At 43.5% G+C, this 22,070-nt stretch overlaps 1 protein-coding gene across 1 annotated transcript; it reads right to left on the bottom strand.

Moving 5' to 3' along the window:
• Nucleotides 1-5,030: 5,030 nt before the first annotated feature.
• Nucleotides 5,031-19,343, bottom strand: abhd15a (abhydrolase domain containing 15a). The gene is made up of 3 exons (XM_085243286.1): nt 18,401-19,343; nt 9,766-10,118; nt 5,031-7,941 (listed from the first exon to the last, which is right to left on the bottom strand). The coding sequence occupies exons 1-3, from the start codon at nt 18,947-18,949 to the stop codon at nt 7,281-7,283; spliced, it is 1,563 nt and encodes a 520-aa protein (XP_085099412.1). The 5' UTR covers nt 18,950-19,343; the 3' UTR covers nt 5,031-7,280.
• Between the last annotated feature and the right edge of the window lie 2,727 nt (nt 19,344-22,070).

The following is a 22,070-nucleotide window of genomic DNA, read 5'->3' as shown; positions in this document are numbered from 1 at the left end:
CTCACCATGTGATGAGGGATGTACCGCGCCTCCTGACCTTCTGTCACAGGTGTCCCAGAGTCCCACTTGATGATGGAGCCAGCCTTGATAAACTTCTCCATCTCCACCTTGTAGGCCTCAGCTCTTTCTGGGTCTTTGGCCAGCCTTCTCTCCACACCCCGTAGACGTGACATGATGGCGTCTTTAGTAGCCTGCGGTAAAGGCATCCCATTCCGGCGAAGCAGTGGGGGGGGGGGGCATAGCGGAGTATGCCTTCAACCTCTATTTGGACAGTTCTGGTGTCTAGAATGCGTATGGCCTCTTGGTCTTGCCTTGAACGAGTAACAAGCTTCTCGTTTCGGAATGGAACGATGTCAACCTGCCATAGTTTCTCCACATGTTTCATTAACTCACTGACCTGAGGTGCCACAGTTGTCAGTAAGCATTGCTGCGGTTGGGCAAGCTGGCCGACTATACTTGCTGGCCCTTGTAGCGCCTAGCCTGGTACGAATAGCAGCAGGCCCTCCTGGAGGTCCCAGCCTGACTGGTTCAACGGGGGTAACCAGATGGGGATGGTCACTGCCAATGAGTAGCAAAGGTTTCACATTTATCAAGGTGTGGATCGGAAGGCCAATCAGGTGCTTATACCTTTCTCTGAGTTGCTCCATGGGATAAGTGTGGCCTGCAAGTCCGATGCGTGCAGCAGTGAAGGCCCCAGCAATCTTGAACCTGGTCCTGGGCCTTGAGGGAGAGGAAACAGAGAACGACACTGACTCACCTCTGAGAGTCTGCACATCCTGCCTAATCGTGCGCAGTGGGACGTCCTCTGCGATCCCTTGCATGCCTAACTTCTCGGCAGCCTCTGGCAGAAGCATTGTCCTCTCTGACCCGTCATCCAGTACGGCGTAAGTGTTGATTGTTCGCTTGCCATAATGAATGCAGGCTTTGACGATCTTTAGAAGGACTCTGCAGCCTTCAGTGGGTCTGTCTAGATACAGGACGTCGGTCGCCGCCTTCGAGTCACAGCTCACCACCGCTGTTGTTGGTGACCCTTTTAGGTGTTCTAACATTGACATCATGCAGTACCTTGCAGGTGCTTCCCTTGGCAGAGGCTGCACGTCTTTCTCAGATTGCACTGGGCCGCCTGGTGTGACCGTGCGCAGCGCCAGCATATCTTGTTACTCTTTATCCACTCTGTTAGCTGGTCCTTTGTCAACTTGGATACCACTGTGCACTGACTGAGATAGTGCTCTTCCGTGTTTCAGAATGGACAGTATGGCTTGTTCTTACTGGCCACACCACCTGGCCTCACAGCCTGTGGCTTTGTCGTTACCTCCTTTGCACCATGAAGGACTGTGATGGATCTCTTACTCTGGCGCATCTCAGGCCTGGGTCACTGTTTCTCCTTTGTCCCTTTCACTGCTAGCTGCCCTTCAGAGTCTTGGCACGAGGACTCATACTTAAGCCACCCTGCGAGATCTGCCAAGGTATGCATCCTCACACCTTGTTGGAACATGCAGCGGCGGAACTCTGCTCTCTGCTCGGGGGGTAGTTTACTAAGCAGACGAGCAACATGTGAACCACAGTGTAGTTCCACTTCTCCTTCTGGGCCTAGTGTCCTTAACATCCCCACTAGTGACTGTACTTCCGGCGCCCCCCGTGTGCGGCAGCCTGTTACAGCAGCTCTGCTCATTCTGAGTTTCTTTCTTTCTTATCTTTTTTCTCGTAATTTTTTTATAACTAACGTATTAGTAATTAGACTCTGCAACCATGTTCTACCGTTTTGTGCTAGTCCTGGTCGTTTTTCTCAGTTTATTTCTACTTTTTTCACCCGTGTCTGGGGACCCAGAGCAGAGATCCTTTGTTTACAGTAAGGATCAGCTGTTAGTGCTGAGTCCTGCAGCGGTACTGCCGGCGGACAGACCCGATATTCCCAGCGAGCTGAGGAGGAAAAGACGGGGGTGTCGTGCTGGGAAGGAGTGCCGTCGCCCGAGAAGGAGACGTTATCGACCATCTCTTCCTTCTGTAATTATTGGAAACGTAAGATCTTTGCCCAATAAGATGGATGAGCTCATGTCGCTAACCTGGTCACAGAGGGAGTACTGGCAATGTAGCATCATGATGCTAACGGAGTCGTGGCTAACATCGCTAACTCCGGACACAAGCGTGACACTACCGGGATTCCAGCTGCTGCGAGCGGACAGGACCAGAGACAGCGGTAAGAGGAAAGGAGGGGGACTGGCAGTTTTTGTGAACGACAGATGGTGTAACCCTGGGCACATCACTGTAAAAGAGCAACTCTGCAGCAGAGACATTGAGCTGTTAGCCGTTAGCATGCGTCCGTACTACCTGCCCCGGGAGTTCTCGCATGTTATCGCGATAACAGCGTATGTCCCCCCCTCGGCCAACGCGGATGCAGCCTGTGACTCTCTCCACTCTGTGGTCAGCAGACTGCAAACACAATCACCGAGAGCCCTTCTCATAATATCAGGGGACTTCAATCATGCCTCACTGGACTCCACACTGCCCACCTTCACCCAGTATGTGACCTGCCCAACCAGAGTCAATAAAACACTGGACTTACTGTATGCCAATGCAGAAGAGGCATACAGTTCATCACCTCTCCCTCCCCTGGGCAGATCTGATCACAACCTGGTGCACCTTGTCCCTGTGTATGAGCCCTTAGTGCGCAGGGAGCCACCAGCCACCCGCACAGTACAGAGATGGTCAGAGGAGAGCGAGGAGGCTCTTAAGGATTGTTTTGAGTCGACTGTGTGGGAGGTGATTTGTGATGACCACGGTGAGGACATCGACAGCCTTACTACATGCATTACTGACTATATAAACTTCTGTGTGGATAACACTGTACCTACCAGGACTGTACGGTGTTTCTCCAACAACAAACCTTGGATTACCCCAGAAATTAAAACCGTCCTCAAGCAGAAGAGGAGGGCCTTCAAATCCAGAGGCAAAGAGGAGTTGAAAAGGGTGCAGAGAGAGCTGAGGGGACTGATAAGGAATGGGAAGGAGAGCTACAGGCAGAAGATGGAGAACCAGCTTCAACAAAACAACATTGGTGAAGTCTGGAGAGGCCTCAGAACCATCTCGGGCCACAAACAGCAGAACTCTCTGCCTGGGAGGGATGTGAGATGGGCAAATGAACTGAATCATTTCTTCAACAGATTTGACTCAGCCATGAGGCAGTCTGCAACATCGGCTGCAGACTCACCCACCCCCACTGCTGCTGTTCCACCTCAGACACTTCACACCTCCTCTATTCACCCTGCTCACTCCCCCCCACCCCCAACAACAGCATCCAATACACACTCAGCACAAGGCTCCAGCCTGTCTCTCTCAACCACCCAGGTTAGGAGGGAACTGAGGAGGATTAATGGCAAGAAGGCAGCGGGTCCAGATGGCATCAGCTCGAGGGTCGTCAGGTCCTGCGCGGACCAACTGTGTGGGGTGATGGAGCACCTCTTCAACCTGAGCCTGAGGTTGGGAAGAGTCCCACAGCTCTGGAAAACCTCCTGTGTTGTACCAGTGCCAAAGACTTCACACCCCAAGGACCTCAACAGCTACAGGCCGGTGGCTCTGACATCCCACCTGATGAAGACCCTGGAGCGGTTGGTCCTGGCTCAGCTTCGGCACCTAATAAGCTCATCACTGGACCCACTTCAGTTTGCCTACCAGCCTGGCATTGGAGCGGATGATGCCGTCATTCACCTCCTACATCGTTCCCTCGCTCACCTGGAGACCGCTGGAAGCACTGTGAGAATCATGTTCTTTGATTTCTCCAGTGCCTTCAACACCATTCTTCCCTTGGTTCTAAAGGACAAGCTGGTGAACTCTGGAGTGGACCATCACCTCACTACCTGGATTTTGGACTACCTCACCGACCGACCACAGTATGTGAGGACTCAGGGCTGTGTGTCGGACAGGGTCGTCTGCAGTACGGGGGCCCCACAGGGAACGGTTCTGGCTCCGTTCCTCTTCACCATCTACACTGCAGACTTCTCCCACAATTCCACCCAGTGCTTCCTGCAGAAGTTCTCTGATGACTCTGCAATAGTCGGCCTCATCACTGATGGGGACGACAAGGAGTACAGAGGTCTGACCCAAGACTTTGTGGACTGGTGCCAGCTGAACTACCTCCAGATCAACGCCAGTAAAACCAAGGAACTGGTGGTAGACTTCCGCAGGCACAAGCATTCTCCACTGCAACCACTGAACATCCAAGGTATGGACATTGAGGCTGTGGACAGCTACAGGTACCTTGGTGTTCATCTGAACAATAGACTGGACTGGACTCATAACTCAGACGCCCTCTACAGGAAAGGGCAGAGCAGGCTGTACCTGCTGTGGAGACTCAGGTCGTTTGGAGTGGAGGGCCCACTCCTGAAGAAATTCTATGACTCTGTTGTGGCTTCTGCTATCTTTTATGGCGTGGTCTGCTGGGGCGGCAGCATCTCTGCTGGGGACAGGAAGAGACTGAACAGGGTGATCCGAAGGGCCAGCTCTGTTCTAGGATGCCCTCTGGACCCAGTGGAGGTGGTGAGTGACAGGAGAACGGCGGCTAAGCTGTCATCCCTGATGGACAACATCTCCCACCCCATGCAGCAGACTGTGACAGCACTGAGCAGCTCCTTCAGTGGGAGACTGCGGCACCCACGGTGTGGGACAGAGAGATTTCGCAGGTCTTTCCTCCCCACTGCTGTCAGACTCCATAATAAAGACTTTAACTGATCAAGCACACACATCCATACATATGCAATAATACTAAGTGCAATAATCCTTTCTGTCATCGTTGTATTTTTACTCAGTTGTATATAGTATTTGTATTTGTATTCTATTTTTATCTTATTGTATATTTATTTTATTTTATTCTACTGTATATAGTATTTTATTTTATTCTATTCTGTACAGTTGTGTACTGTATTTATTCTTATTGTATTCTAATTTTTGCCTCATAACTTTTGCACTGTCCACTTCCTGCTGTGACAAAACAAATTTCCCACGTGTGGGACTAATAAAGGTTATCTTATCTTATCTTATCTGGAGGGCAAATCTCTCAAATGCCGAGACGTCTCCACGCCTGATGTCAGGTTGTCATTGTCAATTTATCATTGAAGGCCTCCATAGTATCAGTGAAGGGTGTGGTAGAGTTGAGGTAAGCATCGGCTATTAATCTGGCCTCCTCTAGGTGCAGGTGATCAACCAACACTTGATACTTGAACAGCTTAGTCGCGTCCTTAAATGAACTTATATAAACTTATAAACACCAATAAAACTATTCTATGAACTTTGGGGCCTTTTATACACCCTGAATTAGATATGTGGAAGAAAATGGATGATTAGTATGAAAATCTTCCTGCAGATAATGTGCATCGATATGAACAATATATATCTGACAGCTTGTTTGTTTTCCTCTAGGTCTCTGTATTTCTATTTCTATTTGTGTGCTTTTCTGACCGCAGGGCTGTATGTTGACAATGTGTCTGCCAGCACACATTTTGTGTCTTTCAGTGTGTACACTGCTGGGTTCCAGCTGTCTGAGTGGATAAGGCTCAATGAAAGGACAAATGCTACAGTGATTGTAACACACATGCACACACAGAAAGGCCGTGGGTACTTTACCATAATAGATAATGTCTGTGAGCACTGATTTAAAAAAAATAAATAAATAAAATAAGGGGTTGACAAGACCACAGGTTAGCTTTAATGAGATCTGCAACATAGAACAAGACATAATATCATGCAACATATCGTTATTAAAGAGGAATCTGTTTAACGGTAGTAGAAGGATGCATGGTTATTAAATTCAGACCCAGCAGCGCGTCTTGGTTCACTCAGTATACTTTTAATTTCATCTTGTCACATAATATAACACATCAAACGTGGGCACAGCCTGTTCAATAAACACAAGACAACAATCATTTGTGCACTGTGGTACTTAATGTCCTGATTTACTGTATACTCACTGTTATAATGCACCTTGGCTTTTCCTTAATTAATAGGAAACAGAAATACTGAGTTTTATTTATTTATTTATTGTTTATTGTAGAAGTATGAACCCAAAATTCTCCTACTCAGAGTAAAACAACAGCCACCTGCGGATCCCAAGCAGCTCAGGAAAAAGCCTCGGAGCAGGAAGTCAAAGGATACGAAATGAAAACTTACAAAGTGCTTCCATTCGCATGACACAGACCTATAAAAGCTGACTGGTTAAAAGTCTCACAGGTGTTCACCTATTCTGTTCATCACAGGATATTTTCTGACACAGAGGAGAACATACTCACTTAACTCTCTGTAACACATAGAAAAAACAGTCGATTAACTAATTAAACTCCTTTAACATTCAGCTCCAATTAGTCTGAAACTCTGATTCACTTAGGCATAAGTCTTAGTCCTCAATAGATATACTTGCAGTAAAACCAACAAAATACAATACACAGTAAGGTTTCAAAAGTCAAAGCAAATGTGGCTACAAATGTAGCAAATGGGGGAAAATGTGCAGCAGATGACTTGGACCCTGTAAACATATAGTGAGCTTGTTAATATAACTGAGAAATTCCTGCAACAGCTGACGTTACAGAGGACCTAAATCTGTCTGTAGAAAAATATAGAGACACTCATAATTTGTCGATTTTTTTTTTAGTGTCACTTTTGAACATAACAACTGCTTGCAATCTTGTGGTCTGTCATTTTTCTATCCTAATGGTTTGTGCCCCGACTTAGCAGTGTGAAAACAATGCACGCACACGCGCATGTGCGCGCGCGCGCACACACACACACACACACACACACACACACACACACCGACTCAGTGCTTCACAATCCCAGCACTTTTCAAAGTTTGGTTGTCATAACACTTTCAAGTGAGTGCCACACATCCAGAGAACAATTTGGCCCCTCACATCCCAAATCGGAAAAAAAACATTAGAAGCATTAAAGTCAGACGTCACTCGTGCCCTGTGGTGTTTTTTTTTTTTTTTTTTTTAGTTTTAGCAGTGCTATGAGTTCACATACATACACAACAATGCACATGTACACACATATGGCGTTACACCATTCCACTCATCTACATGTGCATCGAGCATCATGTATAATACAACAACGCATGAACAATGGGAGGCAAGACGAGTCAAAGGAGCCAGCAGAAAAGTCAGCTCTGTTGAGGACTAAAGTGTATCTGAATGTAAAAGTTAAAACTTTCTCCCTTTTTGGTTTACTAAAATGGAATAGCTGAATGTGATTACACAGAAACTCCACAGGGTACCTTTAATCTCCATAAAGCTTCCTCATCGTGTGTAGGATCTCTGCCAGCTGTAAATAGCATGGATATTATGAGAACAAGCTGGCACTCTTTTACATGTACTGACACTGCGGTGGCGAAAAAATCTTCCTCCTGCAGCTCCTCCCAGGCCCCTCCTCCTTGAAGCAAGCTGCTTCGCTCTCTCCTCTGCATTGAAGAAGTCCGTGGTGGCCCTAAAGAATTCCAGTGAAGCTCTGTGGCTCCAGTTGATCCCGTGACTCTCCATCCCTCTGTTTGATGCAGCCACGGAGCCCACTGCACCCACAGCACCAGCATCATTCCCTTCAGATTGGGTGGAGAAACCGCAGTGACCTCCACGGTCAGTTAGGAGGAGAAAAAAATGTGGATTTGTTTCAAAAAGTTCCAAGGGGACTGTGGACTGGGCATCTCCACGGATAGGGTCATCCTTAGCACACACGCTCAAAACAGGAATGGCCACTTCATCCACATCTCTTAAGGGTTCATTGTGTTCCCAGTAAGCATCCCAGGTAATTGATGTATTGCTGCTACAGCCGTTTCCTGTTGGTGCTGCAGGTGTAGAGTCAGGATATCCAGGCTGACAAAACAGTGCTTCCTCCAGGCCACGCAAAGAATGGCTGGAGAACAGAGTGTCTGTCTGCAGGGTCTCAGCCAGCACGGTCCTGTATCTATCATTACAAGCACAAGCACAAGCACACACACACACACACACACACACACACACACACACACACACACGGTTACAAAGACAAATGAAAAAACAGTAAATCAATTCTGAAGAGCTGCATGGGTCTCATACTCCTCATTGGCCTTGATTTGAGAAACTTTGCCATGGTCACGATGTCTCTCAGAATCAATGACTCAACACTGAGCGAGCTATTTGTTGCTACAGTGACATGACTGTTTCCTAAATTGTATGTGCCTCTCCAATTGAAGGTTTGTGAGTACTTATTTGTCTGTTTGTCACACAAGTCTCCTTCTCCCTTTCGGCCCACAAAAACATTGCGATTTTCCGTCTTAAAGGACATAGTTTTAAGTTGTACTTCGAACCGGAGCCTTATTGAGCTCCTTTTTTTCTTCCCTTTGCAAGCTACCAAATATCATTAAAAGAAAACTTAAATTTTCATACAGTTGTATTTATAGAATTCTTTTATTTTGGTGTTGTGCTTTGTGTATGCCACATGATCACATGGCCTCATGACTTTGAGTGTACAATGCATATTTTACTCATTAGTATAGGTCAAATTTGTACATCCTGTGTCACAAACCCAAACATAGCACAAGCTCATGCTATGTTAATTTCAGCCACAGCATGCAAGCAGCTCAAATGAATTACCTTGTGACACAATGCCCTTATCCTTACATGGCTGCACTTTGACAATTTAAGCTGAATAAAACTGTTCCAGCACTGAATTCCTGAAATGTTACCGTGTATTTGGACAAATACACACTTTGTCTCGTCTTCTGTTGTTCTGGGGATGCAGCAATAAACCCCAAGAATAAGTCAGAATGGACAAGACAAATTAGCAGTCAAATAATTAGACGAGCTTCTTACATTATGGAGGATTTTACTTATTTAATCATCTGCCTTTTTTTGACTCGCTGTTGCGATATGGATATGCATAAATCATCATACAATACAAAATGTAGCCAAAGCTATAAAAATAAAACCCAAGTGGTAATATTGTGGAGTTAAGGCCACTGTTTTACTATCAGTCTGTCAATACACAGTTTTTTTCAGTCATGTGACAGACTCACTGCTCTCGTGGTCACAACATTACTCCATCTGGCTCATAGTGGACAGTACTGCAGGCCAAAAGTGTTGCTTTTTTCACCAGTCTTGAGTCTGGTGACTACTTGGATCTCTTGTGATCCATATTCTGACCCGGCAGCTTTATTTAAGTCCCTGAAAGTGACAATATCTCTCCTAGACCTGCAGTTCGGTGCCAGGATGAAAGATGTCATCCTGGCGTAAAGTATAGACAGGTACATGTATTTTGATCTGAATGGGTAAATAATGTCACCGTCTGGGAGGTGAAGAACTAGAAATTGTTCATCATTAAAGCAAAGGTAAGTAATACATAGCAAGCTTAAACAAAGCTACATGTAAATCTTACAATTTGTCAACTTGAACATTTACAGTGTAGGGCCAGAAAAGTTCTGGTAGTATAAATTTTTCACATTAATGTCATGTCATGACAGTAAAGCTGACTGATTATTTTCCAGTGTCAGGTAGGAAACATTTCTATGAGCTGCCACTAACAGCGTGTGTCGCTGGCCCTTCTGGCAGCTGTAAATAAACATTGATGTATGCATCTGATAGCACAGCAACTATCTGATATTTCGGCTAAGTTCAATTTGAAGACATTCAAATAATGGCTGGAGTGCAAAGGACTACTTTTGGCCATGAGGTGGGCATGTCCCAGTAGTTTTGACATCATGTAAAAACTATGGATAACTGGTTCTTATCCCCCCCCCCCCCCTCTCTGTACCTGCTGAGACATATTTTCTGGTACAGCACCAACGCCCCCTGCAGAGGCCAGCACAGCCCACTCTCAAACCAGCTCTGGCAGCGGAACACAGGAGACAGGCAGACAGCCGCCGTCACGTAGCTTGAAGATCCACACTCCCCCAGGTAGGACAGCAGAAGGCCCGACCCTGAGCTCTCGCTCACTGCATACAGTCTACCCGCAGGCTGCCGGTAGCGAATGTAGCGCACAGCCTCTCGTAGATCTGCAGGATCACCAAACTGCTGCAGTTTCACGGTTGTAAGTGGGCAGCTGTTGTGGTTGCGGCGATTGAATACCACGGGAAGGTAGCCATGGGACAGTGCCATTTCACACAACTGTTGAAAGAAACAAAGCAGATTGATTGATTGATTATTTATTTATTTACACACACACACACACACACACACACACACACACACACACACACACACACACACACACACACACACACACACACACACACACACACACACACACACGAGTAGAAAACTTTTTTAGAACACAGCATCTTCACAGCTGTAACACACAAACATGAATAACATTACTTTTATTGTATGGAAAAAAAACTATTACTGTAGGAAATCAGAACATGGTAAAACTAAGAAAGCTTTGCTTATTAAGTGTCCATTAATTAAGTGTCTAACTTTGCTTAAAGTGCACACGACTGTCTTACAGCATAGGTTTAACTATCAGCTCCCAACAGCACACATCAATGCTCAGATACACTTAAAACAGCTACAGACTATACAGGCTTAAGTTAGCATATTAAATATAAAGTAAATGACAGTACAATTAGAAAAAGACAGCGGAAGAATGGGTTATGCATCTGTAGGTTCTCCGTCATCCAGGACATGGTAGTCTTAAGACTTTGAAAAGAAGGTAACTGGACTTCTCCAAGGTTATTTTAAAGAGTTTTCACCTCTCATCTAAAAGGCTTCTCCAGTTTTAAAACAAGAACTACAGCACCATGTTTGGAGAAAAGCAACCACAGCCTATCAGCACACACACCTCATACCAACTGTCAAGCATAGTGGTGGAGGTGTGATGATATGGGCTTGTTTTGAAGCCACAGGACCTGAGCACCTTGAACTCACAGAGTCAACCATGAACTCCTCTCATCTGAAGTTGTATTCTAGATTCAGATGTGAGGACATCTGTGCAACAGCTAAAACTTGGCCCAAACTGGTTCATGAAGCTGTGGCGGGAGCTTAAACATGGAATTATATTTGTGGTAAAATCTAATTATGAGCAAAGTATTTCACCTCACAAGCACAGGCACAATGCTGCTTATGCAATCCTATAAGGATCTGGGAGTTCAACTGGATCACGAGCTGGAGTGCTCAGCTAACACTGACTTCTACGAAGGCTCAGATCATTCAATGTATGCAACAGGCTGCTCTACATGTTTTATCAGTCTGTTGTTGTGAGCACCATCTTCTTTGCTGTGGCGTGCAGGCATCGAAGCAAAGGACGCAAACAGACTGAACAAACTCATCGGCAGAGTCTGTTCTTGGCATGAAGCTCGCCACCATGGAGGAGGTGATCAGTGACAGAATGCTGACAAGACTGCGGGCAATCATGGACAATGACTCCCACACTTGGGACAAGCTGAAGAACAGTTTCAGCAACAGCTTCCTTGAACTATCTGAAAGAACATTAAAGGAGGTCATTCCTTTCTGCTGCTATCACACTCTTCAATTCATCGACTTGGGTCAGGTCCACACGTGTGGAACAGAATTAATCACGCCTCAATGCATCCTGTCACTCTTGTACACCACAAGATATATTTGCATGCGCACTTGTCTTTTTATATTTATACCTATATCTCTATATTTATCTATTCATCTTAATATTTATCTATCATTATCTCTGTTTCTACCCTCATTTTATATAAGTGCTTGATGTTTGTTGTATATTTGCTGCTATGACAACCCAATTTCCCTCTGGATTAATAAAGTCTCTCTGATTCTGAATTAAATTCCTCACATGTAAATTCAATAACATACACAGGTAGAACTCAGCAACCAACTACACAGAGAATCCATTACAAGAGTATCCACTTGACAAGTGCTACAGCAGATTCACGCTCTTGCAGGCAGTGCTCGCTCTAATCAGACTTCTCATAGTGATTTCAAACGAGTAATTCCACAACCTTATAATCTGAGACATTCAGATTATACCCTCAAACGAAATGACACTATGACAGCAACATAATTGCTCTTTAATACCATATCTGTTCACAATTTAACAAATAAACTTTGCTGAATTAACTGCCAATAGTTATTTTTTTGCGGCGTAATGACGGAAATACTGACATCAATGGATGGACTTTAATGCTTCCGTTGGGCTCTGCCCTCCAAACTGTCAAAATTTAGACTGATCAGAGAAAGCAGAATTCAGCTTTGAGAGCACAGTTGCTTGTGAGAGCAATAACACTTTATTTCTTTATTTATGGTACCATGATTGCATCAGTTTGCACAGGTATTTGCCCATCTAGGGCCCACAAAGAGGTTTTCAACCAAAGCAAATGTGCCTCTGTGCAGTCCTCCAAAATCCCAAATGCATTCTGCTCAATATGACGGCGATGCTGTCCACCATTATAAGCTTTATGAACAGGGAAGGCTGTGACAGTGGAGTTGACTAGGAATGGAAGAAGCATGAAGAAAACCTAATCAAGGCTTTTAAAAAAAGAAAAACACCATAAGAAACACAGACAGTGGCTGCAGTGGACACTTAATTGTTTTTAACACAGCATTTCATTTCAGCTTTTTGAATGTAGAGATGGGAATAAACTCAATAAACTCAGTAGCTCACTTCCTTTCAATTGCTGCTCTTCTTGGCAGTTGGATCCGCTTATCAGTTCCAATTGCACTTGTGCAACAATCAGCTGATTTTAGTTTGTGAAGGGAGGATGAAAATAGTGACAGTCTACAGCGTGGATATGGACATTACTTTTATTTTTATTGAAAAAAAATGTTGCAGATTTTGCAACAATGTTGCCGATGTAAAGCGCAAACATCTGCATTTGCAAGCACCTGCACAGACAGCATGCTAACGCTAAACTAGCTAAGAACCCAGAGTGATGTTAAAGCTGAGTGAAATTGGTGTGTGGAACTTTACCCTATAAGTTGATATTGTTAACTAGTGTTTGGTTGTTGTAACCAGGTATTGTTAACTATGAGGCAGCGTTTTTCAGGTCATTTTACGGAGAAAACATATTGTACTATAAAGAAAAGTGTTCTGTGTAAGATTACATTATTTTCTTTGATTAACATTGGACATAATATAGAGGGAAAATACCTGCAACACACACTAAGATTTGACCACATAACGTAATTTATTCTAGACAAATGTCATGTTTTTGATAGACTCTCAAAGCTGAGCCAATGAGAATTGATAAGGAATCAAATCGAAACGAGATTTAAAAATGGAACAAGAATTGCTAAATTTGATCAATTCCCATCCCTATTTGTATGTTAGAACTTCTCTCTTCTCTGCAGCTTGCTGACAGACCAACAACATCACCAGCAGGAGCCCACAGATGGACTGTATGACATATTTATGACATAGTCCCCGTCTGACAACAGACGCTCTTTGCAGGTAGATGGACTGTCTGAGCATGCAAAAGGACTGCAAACAGGCAGACATGCAAACATAATTTCCCCATTAACCTGCTGCAATGCTCACCAAACAGACACTCTCACGTGCATGATGAGTTTTTTTTTGGCTGCTGAGATCTACACATGCAGGTTGTTGAATTTATGTGCAAGGAATTTAATTGTGCATACCGCATTAAATAGCTGCCCCTGTGCAATAATATTATTTGCTCATGATTATATTTTTACACGCCAATTTTTACACAAACATAATTTGAGTTATTGCTGCTACAGGTTGGTCTACAACTTACTGAATCACGGGTTATTCTTAGTTCTCTAACTTTCCTTTTCACATGACAAACAGACAACATCAAAAAATAGTGAACCTCTTCGTCTTCATTTATTACCCTGGAAAAAAAAATGACTGTGATTTAACTCTGGGAAGGTTTTGATTCAGAGCAGATCACAAATGACGAGTGATTTTCTAAATTACTGTGAAAAGCTCTCCATGCAGAGAGGGACTGAAAATGAGAAACTGCTGCAGTCTAGTCTCTAAATATTACCATTAGACCAAATGACCCATTATGTTGTCTGGAAGCACAGGGAGAAGATTTGTCTTCCCTCTAAATCTGCAGTGCTTCTAATCCTTTATCTCAGCACAAGAGAAGGAGAGTGCACAGACACACAGAGGCTTGTGACTCGGGACGACGGTGAGATTATTGTACATTTTGTGCAAATAAATGGCTGGATTTTAAATGACCTTTCACTTTAAATCTGCAGGAATCCCAACGGGCTGCGGGAAGAGCATTAAATATTTACCAGCTGAGAAAGACTGCAGTAGCAGTTTTGCCACTTCTTCGTTGTCTATATGAAAAGAGGATTTACTGTGCCAGACACATTACTAGGTCAGTGCTGCGCTGAGTTCTTATACCAGAACATCACTCATTTGCTCATTCATTAGCCTCTTCCTCAAATCATCAGGATTTGAGAGGAGCACACAGGAGAAAGGACTATTCACATATGAATATAAATCACTTCTGGGTTCAGTTAAATTCCTGGTGATGCAGAGAAACGCAGAGCGATCTTACGGTTTCAGCAGCATATTAGAGCTGTGACAAACAATGAGCGCTCCAGCTGTGATTAAATTAGGAGAACTGCCCGCCTACTAAGGTATTTTCCAGTCGCACAGTGTAAACAAACATCAGACGATGCAGTTTACCCACAATAATGATAAAAAAAAGCTTTATCATTAAACCTCAAAAGGACTTGACGTTTTTAGCCTCAGCATTACCATTTGGTACTTGATCACGAAAGATTCTGTGATTTTAAAGTCGCTGCAAAGCACATGTCAGATCAAATGTACATGTTCTAGTTTGTGGGGATATATTATACTAACACTATGCAGTTGGTTTTGTTAGAGATTTAAGTTTAATTGTACTGCAACAGCCACTCCAGCACTTTTTGGCTGGTGCTGATAAACTGTCAGCTCCGTGACAAATTCCTCCACCCAGGGCTGCACACACTGCGCAACACCCCTTGTCCTCACACAGCGACAAAGACATTAATACCAGAAGGCTTCTAAAGGTCAGCGGTGCTCACATTCAATTAGGAATGCTACTTGATCAAAAGCCCTTCAGAGGCAACAACAATGTGTCCGCTGGTTAACAGTTTGCTATAATACTATTCAGCAGTCACATGTACAGAACGTCAACACAAATTTTTGCTGCAATATATTACCATGTTACCACTTTAGGCTATTAGTTTTAGACGTTTAAATCAAAAATAGAAATCTACAATTTAAAAAAAGTTGTTGCATTTGTTATGTATTAATCACGATTTCTGGTGTCCTGGTTTATTTAAATGGTTGGCAGTTTTATGACCAACTATTTGTATGAACTCTAATCAAAGGAAAGGCTGTTTCATATTAATTGTTTGGAGTAAAACACACAAACAGTAGAGAAACAAAAGCCTGTGTTGCTGGAAGAAATGGGTGAGTTTATGATGCAACTGCGTTGCTTTACAAAAACCAATGCAAGCAAAGCGTGAAACTGATTTGTGGATGTAACGTTGCATTAAATCGAGAACTTTGTGAATGGTTCTCAGAAAGTTTTAATTTCCACCCTTTCCAATTTGTTATGTTCTGTACAGTATATAAAATTTAAGTATAAAATAAAGCAGTCTGCATTGTTCACTTACACATGCACTGGTTACTTCATTAGGCACCAGTGCTTTACAGCCACCTGGCACCAGCTCAGTGCATTTAAGCACGTAGACATGATCAAAACGACCTGCTGAACTTGAAACTGAGCAGCAGAATAGGGAAGAAAGGTGGCTTAAGTGTCTTGAATGTGGCAGGGCTGGTGCTGCCGGAGGCGCTGATCTGAGAAAGTAGATCAGCAGTTCACAAACTGCTGATCTACTGGGATTTTCCCACACAGCCATCTCTAGGATCTACAGAGAATGGACTGAAAAAGAGAAAATATGCAGAGAGCAGCAGTTCTCTGGGTGAAAATGACTTAGTGATGCCAGAAGTCAGGGGAAATGGCTTGAACCTGATATGAAGGCAACACTAACTCAAAATACCACTTGTTACAACCGAGGTATGCAGGAGACCATCTCTGGACAAACAACTTGTTGAAACTTGAAGCAGATGGGCTATGGCAGCAGAAAAACAACATGCATGGATTCATCTTCCCTTGTATCAGCGGTTCAGGCTGCAGCTAGTGCAACGATGTGGCACCAGCTGGTATTACCAAGGCGCACTTACTGACGAAGCCATTGAGGTTATGTGCGCATCTTTATACATATCTTGACATATGCACATCTTACACCTTTAAAAGATGGAAATCAGATTTTTGCAAGGACAACTCAGGTTGAGCAGTTTGGAGACAAACTTTGGGAGTCACGGCTGAGATGGTTTGGACTCTCTCACTGCTCTGACACTATAAATTATAAAAACTGATGGGGGAGACGGAAAACAGATCCATGATCAGGTTTTTTTTTCTTGTGAAAAAGACAGTAAAGTATTTGATGAACAGTATGCTCAGGATTTTGGCACATTTATGCAGAGCTTGTCATATTTTGTTTAATACTGCTGGTTAGCTTTTTGATAAACATACTCTTTTTCCAGAATCGGGAATGTTGAGGTTTTATTGCATCCCTCACTGACAGAATCATGAGTGTTGATATTAAAAATTTCTCCACTTTTACTGAGCAAGTGCTACGCAGCTATTCCATCCAAGACGTTCGTAAGCTGAAAGCTGCTTTTTTAACAGTAACATAAAGAAATGGTTAAAAAAATGTAAGTGATAAAGTGTAGTTTACATGTAACCAAAACATTATCTAAACCCCCATGTAGTGCATTTCTCCATTGCTGCACCAGGCCAAGAAATAAACCACAGTAAAGTATTTCTTAATTTCAGTCTCACAGTTTAAGCAAGCAAGATGCAACTTGTTAACTGGAAAGGTTTATGAGGACTGGTGGGAGTTAGTTTCCACTGTTTCCAAGGCAAAACAGCCACCAGCAACTACCAGCAGCTGGGTATGAGGTATGCAAGTACATTTAAAACTCTGACCTGAATATAAAGGCAGTAAAAAGTAATAGATATGATAAACAATGTTTAATGCATATGAACCGTACCAGAATGAGAGAGACGAAAGAGGTCTAAGACAAACTGTGAGTAAAAGTATGAATAATTGATGAAGAGGTGGTTCATTCATAAATTCATAAATCCCTGGAATGGGATGCGTTAAAGAGGAGGCGACAGGAACCACAAGCCCATAAAAGAATCTACATGTTCCTTGGTTTCAGTCTTGTGTGACAGATATAGATGCATGGTTGTGTTTGAGCTCTTTTTATCTTTGCCTCTCCCTCCCACACACAGAGACTGTGACTGCTTTATGCATAGTGAGTCTCACCAATAGCAGAAGCAATCTTAATTGGTGCACATCCCTTGTGGTGCCTCAGTTTCCAGCCCTCCCAAGCGTAAATGACCGGGTTCATTGTAAATACTGTATTCTGATAATGGGTGCCAGTAAAAAAAAAAAAAAAATGCATGCTGCACCGATCACTTACTCTTCATCTCTACATCATTCAGAGGCTTTTCCTTGTGGTAAAGCTGTAGGCTGCACTCTCCGTTTTCTTTGCTTCTTCTTATTTCTTCCTTATTGTCACTCTCTATCCTTTCCTCTTTTTTTTTTAAAGAGTTGCCCTAGTTTAATGTCAGGCACATTTGATTTTCCAGTATTCCTGCAGACTTGTCATTTCTGACACAGGGCTGACAGTAAGCCTGTGAGTGCTTTACACACAAAGCTAACAGTATGAAATGAAGCATGATACCAGGTGGCCAGAACGGTGAATGAACCAACAAGCGTTCATGTGGAGCAGCACTTGCACTTCCCCGGCCTTCACAAGTCAAGCGATGCTTTGTAATCCCTCACTCAATTACCTCAGTGTATTGAAAGAGCAGTTGAAAGACTGGTGCAGCCACTGCATCTGCTCTTTTCACTGCTCTGCTCTTTCCTTTCAACTCAACTTGCCATGGCTTAAGCTCAAATGGCTATTTGGCGTCTTCTCTTTTTAATTAAGATGGCAATTCACTGTGCAAGGGTGTGCATTAAAAATTACCTTATTTGTTTCTGGTTTTATTTTATTTTTAATCATTTGCCCAGCTATTTAGCTCTTGAAATACTCAAACTGCTACACTTGTATTTTTGATGCAAAAACCTCCCCCAAATAAGACAGAACGAACTCCCAAGCGACTGCTGTATTTACATCACGTTGGTTTATGCTGTAACACTGATAAGAGGAACAGGGCATCTGTAAAAGTTCACAACACAAGTTGAGATTCATCTGCTGGGGACTTCAGCCATTTGTATCTGCTTCTGTCTCTAAAGCAGATACAAATGGCTTCCTGTTGTCAATACGCTGTATACAAACTACTAGCCTCCTCTTTGTTCCACAATATACTTCTTTACACTCAGTTAAGTTTTTATTGACATGCCGATAACGCACGAGTTACCTTCAGGACATTTCTAGTGATCTTCCCAAAAGAGTTTGGAATGATGAGAAGAACCGGACTGGTGGAGTGACTCGAAGTCCTGCGACGTTTCTGGTAGGATGGCACAGCCCAGTCCAAGGCCACCACTCCGTCATCACTTAGCTGCAGGTTATCTCGCACAAACTGGACCGGGCTTTCGTACGGCCAGCACGCCTCGTAAACACTCTGGAGAAAGGCGCTGGCCCGCCATGTCCAGCCGACACACGGTGAGTAGTTACTGAAAGTCCAGCAGTGCTTCAGCAGGTAGTTTGCCAGCGCGGAAGGTTTACATATTAGCGCCACGGTGCGTTGCTTCTCACCGGTCAAAGCGCCCACGCAGGCCGACTGGGCATCGTCGCTCCCCTCTCGCTCCGAGACGCACTTCTCCGTCTTGCCTTTCGCCACCTGCTGTAAAATTCCAAATCTCTGAAGCAAAGCATCGCGCTGGCTCTCGGTACAGAAATATTTGGAGCCTGGCCAGATTGAGACCACCAGGATCACAAAGCACAGAGCCAAAAGCCATTCCAGCATTGGCACGGTTCGGGATGAGCAAAATGCGACAACGCGAACACTTTCCACTTTATATTCTACATTTGCATATTGCAAATTAGTTAACAGAAAGATTAGCCGTCTTGCACCTTGCTGCTTTTGTCTGTTGGTGCTCAACTCCTCAGTTAAAGCTTAGTGCTCCCTCCGGTGCCAAAGCGCACGAGTCCCCGGTCATTACAACCGCGCGGTCCCGATTACGCAGCGTTTCTGTCATTCCAGCTCCCACAACAGAGGCTAGTTAATGCCTTCAGTTGTGATTATCTAGCTATAAAACACGCAGGGACAGTTCCGTTCACTTATCCACACTGCACTTTCCCGACACCAGCGCTTCCACCCAACAGTCTATAGCGCGAGAAATATCCGTGAGCAACGCGCTGCTGGAAACGCCCCCCACGATGGGTCCCATTAAGACCAACCCCTTATAGGGGAGAACAGGTATGTGTGGTTATCTGTGCTGTTATTTACTCTCCCATGAAAATACTTCCTGTAAACAACGATTTTTAAAAAAACAACAACAAACAAACCCGTACACTTCGTCTCCATCAGCCTCATGGAAAGAACCACACCCTCCCGTAACTGCACTTTGCTCTTCACACACGGTGGAGGCAGACCTGTGTACCGCGCACGACCATTATCAGATGTGACCTTGTACTCGGAAAGTGTGAGAGAGGTAAAAATGAATAAAGAGTGATCTGTGAACTTTTGGTGGAGACCCTGTTAAGGCTTCTGTTCATCTTCAGTTTTGCTTGGTGGCACAGTTTTTGTGATTTTCACTTGTGGGAAAGGCTGAAAAAAGAACAATTGTCATTAGACACACAGACTTTTCTGCAGTTTAACTGCGGGGAGATCCAGTTTGTACCCACTCATCTCTCTGGTGCCCGAACTCAGCATACTACAAAATTCAAATGAATGAAAAGAAATTTAACACTTTAACGATTTACAAATGTTTCTCTTCTCCACTGTGTGAAGGGCGGGACATTTGAACACCATGCATAAAAGATTTTTTTAAATCAGACACGAGGTGAACCCATATTTGTATTTACCATGGAATATCCCATTTGAATCTTTATCAGTAGAATCTAAAGCTATTACTAAAATACTGTTAATTAATTTTGTGAAAAGCTTTAGTGCTGTCATCTGTTTTTGCAGTGAAATATATCTTTAACACTCAGTCTAGAAGCACAACTAAGTGCTTCATCCTGATCTCACAGTGACAGTGTGGAGATGTAATGTGTACAGGCAAGAGGAAACACACCCAAACGGAAACTGGCAAGGCGATAGTGCATTGTGTCTTTGTGGCAGGTTTCAAGCCTGCATCAGTCCACTGGATTAGCCAGAAAGAACAAATAGCCGACACCAAAACATTGAGCAGAGAATAAAGAAAAACAAGAGACCGAAGCATTGTGGTAACACGCCTCACAGGCACCAAATATTTGCTTTTCTGCACTTTGTGTGCATCCATGCGTGCAGTGATGCTCTAAAGTTGGGTGATGACCAGCTTCAATTCAGTTCTTTAACTTAATCTCTAGAATGTGTATATGTGTTCAGTCCCCTTAAATATTGCATTCAAGTTCTGTTTTCATTTCCCAGAAAACTCTTTTTCCTCCACTGGTTCTGAAAATGATATATTACCCTTCTTGCTGCCAAACGATTACAGCCACGGCTATTCTTGGACAAGCAATCATTTTTGTTTGTTGGTGAAATCGGTTCATTTTGAAAGCTAATCAAGGAAAACTCTGACCTCTGTGCAGTGCATCAGACTATCGAAGTCTCTAATAAGCACGGGTTTGCAAGGGTCAGATCAGGTGTTCTCTTTAAACCAGTAACAAATCTCATTATGCATTACTTTCTGTATATATGTGAACCCAATATTTGTAAGCGATGTTCTCCAATATTTGGTATTTATAAACTTGCTTTACTAAAGTAAAATGTGAGGCTCATTCACAATGATCACAGTTAAATAAACCATCTTACTGATGTAATTTGTAATGGATAGAAAGGGTCAGGACTTCATGTGTTTTGGATTTTAGATTGACTTTTGCACAGAGGCCATTTTTCAAAGCGGTATTAATTTGAAAAACTCTTGAGGTCAAGATGTTGCAATCCAGATCCAGTCTTTGTTCAGTCAATACACTGACTCAAACAGTCCCAAGAGACAAACTGGCGTGGACCACAAAAATACATTTTGCATTGATGAGAAGAGATGAGGAGGAAAATGAACTAGAAATCGACCTGACTTCTACAAGTAAAAATGACTACAAAGTTTAGACTAAACAGATTGTGGTGCTTTTTTTATGTTCAAAACAAACATCAAATGCTGTATTGCATGAAAAATATCCTCATCTTTGCAACTACTTACACCTGACAACAGATTGTAGATCCCATCAAACATTAGGAGAATAAGATAAGATAAGATAAGATAAGATAAGATAAGATAACCTTTATTAGTCCCACACGTGGGAAATTTGTTTTGTCACAGCAGGAAGTGGACAGTGCAAAAGTTATGACGCAAAAATTAGAATACAATAAGAATAAATACAGTACACAGCTGTACAGAATAGAATAAAATAATATACTATATACAGTAGAATAAAATAGAATAAAAATATACAATAAGATAAAAATAGAATACGAATGCTATATACAACTGAGTAAAAATACAACGATGCCAGAAAAGATTATTGCACTTAGTGTTATTGCACATGTGTGGATGTGTGTGTTTGTTCAGTTAAAGTCTTTGTTGTGGAGTCTGACAGCAGTGGGGAGGAAAGACCTGCGAAATCTCTCCGTCCCACACCGTGGGTGCCGCAGTCTCCCACTGAAGGAGCTGCTCAGTGCTGTCACAGTCTGCTGCATGGGGTGGGAGATGTTGTCCAACAGGGATGACAGCTTAGCCGCCATTCTCCTGTCACTCACCACCTCCACTGGGTCCAGAGGGCATCCTAGAACAGAGCTGGCCCTTCGGATCACCCTGTTCAGTCTCTTCCTGTCCCCAGCAGAGATGCTGCCGCCCCAGCAGACCACACCATTAAAGATAGCAGAAGCCACCACAGAGTCATAGAAGGTCTTCAGGAGTGGGCCCTCCACCCCAAACGACCTGAGT

This window comes from Mchenga conophoros, linkage group LG14, assembly GCF_057382185.1.
Source record: "Mchenga conophoros isolate Kocher_MC1m ecotype Shallow Benthic linkage group LG14, M_conophoros_male_GT1.1, whole genome shotgun sequence".
Classification (NCBI taxonomy): domain Eukaryota; kingdom Metazoa; phylum Chordata; class Actinopteri; order Cichliformes; family Cichlidae; genus Mchenga; species Mchenga conophoros.
Note: the sequence above shows the minus strand (reverse complement) of the source record. Positions and strands in the feature narration are given on the sequence as shown.